Source organism: Apis dorsata, unplaced genomic scaffold (assembly GCF_000469605.1).
Source record: "Apis dorsata unplaced genomic scaffold, Apis dorsata 1.3 scaffold_157, whole genome shotgun sequence".
Classification (NCBI taxonomy): domain Eukaryota; kingdom Metazoa; phylum Arthropoda; class Insecta; order Hymenoptera; family Apidae; genus Apis; species Apis dorsata.
Genome location: NW_006263447.1, coordinates 820,128 through 825,363, shown reverse-complemented (window position 1 = coordinate 825,363; position 5,236 = coordinate 820,128). Strand labels below are relative to the sequence as shown.

Sequence of the window (5,236 nt, the reverse complement as noted above, 5' to 3'; positions counted from 1 at the left end):
CCCATGTCCGCCGGGTTAAACGGCCCGTCTGAGGCAGTTAAAGGCGGCTGCCGCGGTGTTTGATGAGATTCGAATCGTGCGCGCGTCCGTGTGCGTGTGTGTGTGTGTGTGCGCGGGATGTGGAATTATGCGCGTGTGCGCCACGTGGCCTTCCGATAGCCCGAGTCCCCGGAAGCGGGTTGGAGGATCTGTGCGCCCCCCATGATGGAGTAGAATGGGAGAATGGCAGGAGTTTGGTACAGGCGTCGTGAGATTTTGCGGTTCGTGTGATTTACGTGTGAATGCGAGAACAATGGTGTAATATTTAATGGAACGAAATGGGTTTGGATTGGATCGTAATTTGAATATTTTGCTTGTTGGATCCGTTTAATTATATTGATTTAAGGGTGTATGGTGTATTATAAAGGTATGGTGTTTAATAGTGTCGAATCGCTGACACGTAAAGTGGACGATGATTTTTGATTCGTGTTCGAGTTGTTGTAGATGTTGAATATCGGAAACATGGGTCGAAAGTGATCTGACTTGAGAAGAAGAATCGTGATTGGATGTGATTTTAAAAAGGAACTCATATGAGTGAATATAGAAGATGAATAGAATGGAATTGGATAAAACGTATATTCTGTAAAGTTCGGGTTTGAAGGAAAGTTTGAATAAAGAAAGTTTAAAGTAAATTTAAAGTAGATGAAGACAAGAAGGTTCGGTTTACGGAGTGGACACGACAATGCCGAAGTTGGCATGAGCGAAATTAGGATAAATACTTGGGCTTTTCTCTCGCGAAACACGAACTTTGATGTTGGAATTCAACGAATTTTCTGCATTCTAAGAGCTAAGAAAGTTTAATGTTTCCAACGTTGTAAATGGATAGCAAGATCGATAGTTTCCTCGAAGAATTCCGTAAAATTATTCCAGTTCTGAAATTATTCTTAGAAATTGAATTGAAACATAAATCTTCGCTTTTGAATTAAAAAAATTCTCGAAGAAAAAATCACGAAGTCAATGCGAATAAAATAAGGATAAACGTATCTTGACTTTCTTCTTCGAAGTTCGTACCCGAATGGACAACCTAGCAGAGTTTCCACGTTTCTTCGTCGGGGAGAGAATTTGAAATTGGAGTGCTGTAAATTGAAAGCAGAATCGACGTTGGATTGGACCGCCATGATTCGATCCCCGAGAGTGGATGTGATAAAATCTTAGTCGACGTAGTTGAAATCAGGGAAAGTATACTTTCTTCTATTTTTCGTGTCCTCGCGAGTCGTGTCATCGAAAAGTTCGACACAGAAAATTCTTTCGAACGTCTGACCGTCCAATCGTTGTAAAATAAATTCATGGTTAACTTAATCGATAGTTTAAATAGAATTGTTGTAATCTTTATTTTCGTTCAGCCATAGAAATTTTAAAATATTTTATTTTGAAGATATTTCAACTTAAAGATGGCTGATTATTTGTTTTTCATTCTTTCGATATGTCGAGATGAAACGAAAGAAAAAAAAGAAATGATTCAATAGCATTTTCTAAAATTTTTATATCGAACACAAAACTGAAGAGAAGTAGTATTTATAATTTCGCAAATCACATTTATACAAGATTTGATACATCGATTATTCGTAAAATTCGTATATCATCGTGTTATATTTTCATTTTGATAATTCTATAATTCAGTTTCATTTTACAACTACCATTTCTAGACTTGTGACATATGTCCTTTAAAATTCTAGCTCTAGAAGATTATCGAGACGTTGAAAGCTTCGTTCGAGAACATTTTGAAATCCGTCTATTCTCACTTGTGGAAATTTCATTTTTCCTTATGTCAGCCTTCGTCCCTCGTTTTATCGTATTACTCGTTTCCATTGTCTAATATTTCTGTACCGTTTTCTCGAAATCACGATTTCTTTCTTTCTTTCTTTCTTTCTTTCTTGCTTTCTTGTTTTCCCTCCACGTTGCGACACGAGAATCATATTATTCCTTTCGTGAAATTCAATTAACAAAGATTCGATGAAAAAAATCCCTCCACTATCTCCATTTGTCAGATCAGTTTCCGAAACAAAATTAACCTGGCTTTGCGTAGCTCCAAAAAATAATACTACAAAGCGGAATTATATTGCGCATTTCATTTACGCCATCTTTGTTCGTCGAAAAAGAAAAGAAAAGAAAAGAAAAAATGAAAGTAATGGCGGATTGAAGTGGAACCGAGGAAGACTTTGTTAACGCAAAAATAATGTTATATTGCTTTCAGAACAACGTTGCATTGTGTTACGACGTCTGTGATAGACGTTGGGGGTTTTAGCTTTATACGCGTCTCTCGTTAAATGTTTCATTACGTGGTAAAAGCACGTTGTTACGAGTCGGTTTCCTTGAATGCTTTTAGTGGCCACGCCAGCACCACCTTTACACTCTCAACCATCATCTCCCCCCTCTCACACTCCCTTTCCCTGTTCATCTTACAATCCAATTCTCTCTTTAGCCGAACGAGTATAAGTTCGCAAAGCTGGAATCGTAACAATCTCTTCATTCGTTGTACATAATACCGTCTCTAGAGAAGTTAGAGAAACGTACTTTACTTTCTAAATATTTCTGCGATGAGCCGGGATTACCACATTCCGGGATCGTTGAATTACCGAAATGCCCCTCCTTTGCTCTTTGAATCTCGTTCCAGTTATCTTTTGTAATCGCGTGATTATCGAGATTCTATTGTGTTTGATGATATTGCGAATTGCGCAAGTGTGGTTTATTAAATGTAACTTTAATTTCGATGATTGCCATTTAAAGGGGGAATTAGTATGCGCGTATTATTTGATAATTTCACTTTGATCCTTATTTTCATTTATTCCATTAAATATTTGCAATAGAATTTTACAGGAATTGTATTTCGTATTCTATCTTTATTTTTAAATATTTATTCCCTGATAAATATTTTATTTACGCAATCCTAAATTTTTCATGGTAATTTTTGATACTTGTTAATCGTTAAAGAAGAATTATTATAGATGGATTTTATTTACGATTAATTTCCATAATTGAAATTATCTAAAGGAAAAAGATATATAAATATATTTAATATATATTCTTTAAGATTAGGTTTTTATATTGTTACGAGTAAACTTTTTGTAAGTAACTTTTTTTCCCCGTTTAATTTAATTTCTTTAGAAAGATCGAATCGCGGTAATATTTTGCTCGTAACATCGTTGTACAAACTTTTAATGAAACAAAGTTGCAAGAAACGTATTGCCTGTAAAATTTTGAAAAATTAGGACTTTCATAATATCTTTCCTTTATTATCACATTGCGACGTTTTTAAGAGACATTGGCAAAAAGACGCGAGAAAGATAAAACGGTCTTTTTTGTACAATCGTTTTATTCATTTATGCCGATCTATCTGACTTTTAATTAAAAGTAGAAATTGTTTATATATTATTTGAATTCCTTCACGATATTTTTACGCAATAATTGTAAATAATTTTTGTTTAACGAAATATATATCTAGATAATTTAATATTGATTATTTATATTAAATTATATAAAGATAATTAATATTAGGAACAATAACGATAGGTGTTCATTTATTTCATGCAAAATAAGGATGTATATTGTGATTTTATAATCACGACAAAGGGAATATAAATTAACATACATTAATATTTCGAATTCGTTTAAATGATCTTATTGAAATAAATTAAAAATCTTAAAAATTTTAATTTGTATTTTTTTTTTTTCGTCAACTATATTTATATATTGCACAGGATGCAAAATATAATTAAGTACAAAGTCTAGGTTAAAAGAAAATAATTTAAATTTAATGTATATTGTCACGGTTATCCAGTGATATCAATTGAAAATTAAAGATGCCAACATTTCAAACTCCAACAAGCACGATACAATTTCTCCACTCAAAGAACTGCAACTGCCAAGATGAATAGCCAATATACTCACATTTGATGTCCAGATTCAGTGGATTGCTCTCTCCATCGCCTTCCTGATTGCTGCCAATACACGTGTAGATCCCAGCTCTACTGCGAGTCACGCTCTGCAGTACCAGGCTTTGATTACTGATTATGGTTCCAGTCGCTTGATTATGATACAACGGATTACGCTGTGGAAATAAAATCGTGGTGAATGAACAAGCACGTAAAATGTTTTTCAATAAAAATGATGACGACGATGAATCGTTCAAATATTCTTGATATATTGAAACGAAACGAAAATTATTGAAAGACGATATAAAATTGTATCGAATTAGCTCTTCAATCTGTATTTTTAAATGATTGGAATCTTTTTGTTTTGAATTTTAATCAAACGTTTTGGTTTCTTTTATTTTTAATATGATATGTTTAAAAAATGTAAGTGAATTTTTTATCAAGTTTAATAGAGAAATTAAATATTGTATATCATGATCTTTAGGAATGTGGCCTTTTCAATGAAGTTTATCGAAAAATTGAATTGAAAATTTGTAGCAGAAAAATCTTTAATAAAAGCAAATACAACAAAGTTGTGTCAATTCTTGTTAAGAAAGGTTAATAGAGTGAGGATTGTAAAATTCACCCTGGAATAATTGAAATAAAGAATAAAAAATCACGTGTGAAGAAACAAAAGTTCATCAGAAAAGATGAAAGGGTGACAAAGTAGCATTGACAGTGACTAAACAGCCACAAGAGGATGCAGATAATTTCGAAGCGATCTACTCTTGAATGATTAATGGTAAATTTGATACTTGTATCGATCGATGGAGACCTGTTCGTGTATAAATTTCGCGAAAAATGAGGAAAATGAAAGAATAGAAGAGGAGTAGTGGTAAGAGAGAAAAAAATAAGACGAAGAGTGGTGACAGTTTTTCAATTTCTCAAAGCCAACGATGTCTTCCCTTCTTCTTCTTCTTCTCCTCCTTAAGAAGAGGTTCCTTTGAATTTCGCCCAAACACACCGCGGAAGTCTTCCATCCTGGTGCTTGTCCTCGAATCAAACGAGGATCGACAAAAGGGGCGCGCACCCCCGTGAACTACAATGACATTATGATTCGGAGGTGTGCGAAGAAATATTTATGGAACTTGGTGCAATACGGACACGGAACGGGTGTCTGCATTCGTTTAAAATAAATCTTCCAGCTCCCTACCTCTTTAGAACACGCGGGAGGAGATAGGTAATCGTTCTGCATGAAATTATTATTCCATTGAAACGACCCTCCTTTCTCTGCTCAGGAATTTTGTGTTAGGAATGTTCGAGCCTTGTGTAAGATGTCAGAATTC

The 5,236-nt window shown here is 34.2% G+C and overlaps 1 protein-coding gene across 1 annotated transcript in view; it reads right to left on the bottom strand.

The window, feature by feature from the left end:
• LOC102677973 overlaps nt 1-5,236 on the bottom strand; it is a 349,267-nt gene that overhangs the window by 30,201 nt on the left and 313,830 nt on the right. The window contains exon 11 of the mRNA XM_006613602.2: nt 3,928-4,087. Within this exon, the coding sequence (XP_006613665.1) occupies nt 3,928-4,087 (160 nt within the window). The remainder of the gene's footprint in view (nt 1-3,927; nt 4,088-5,236) is intronic.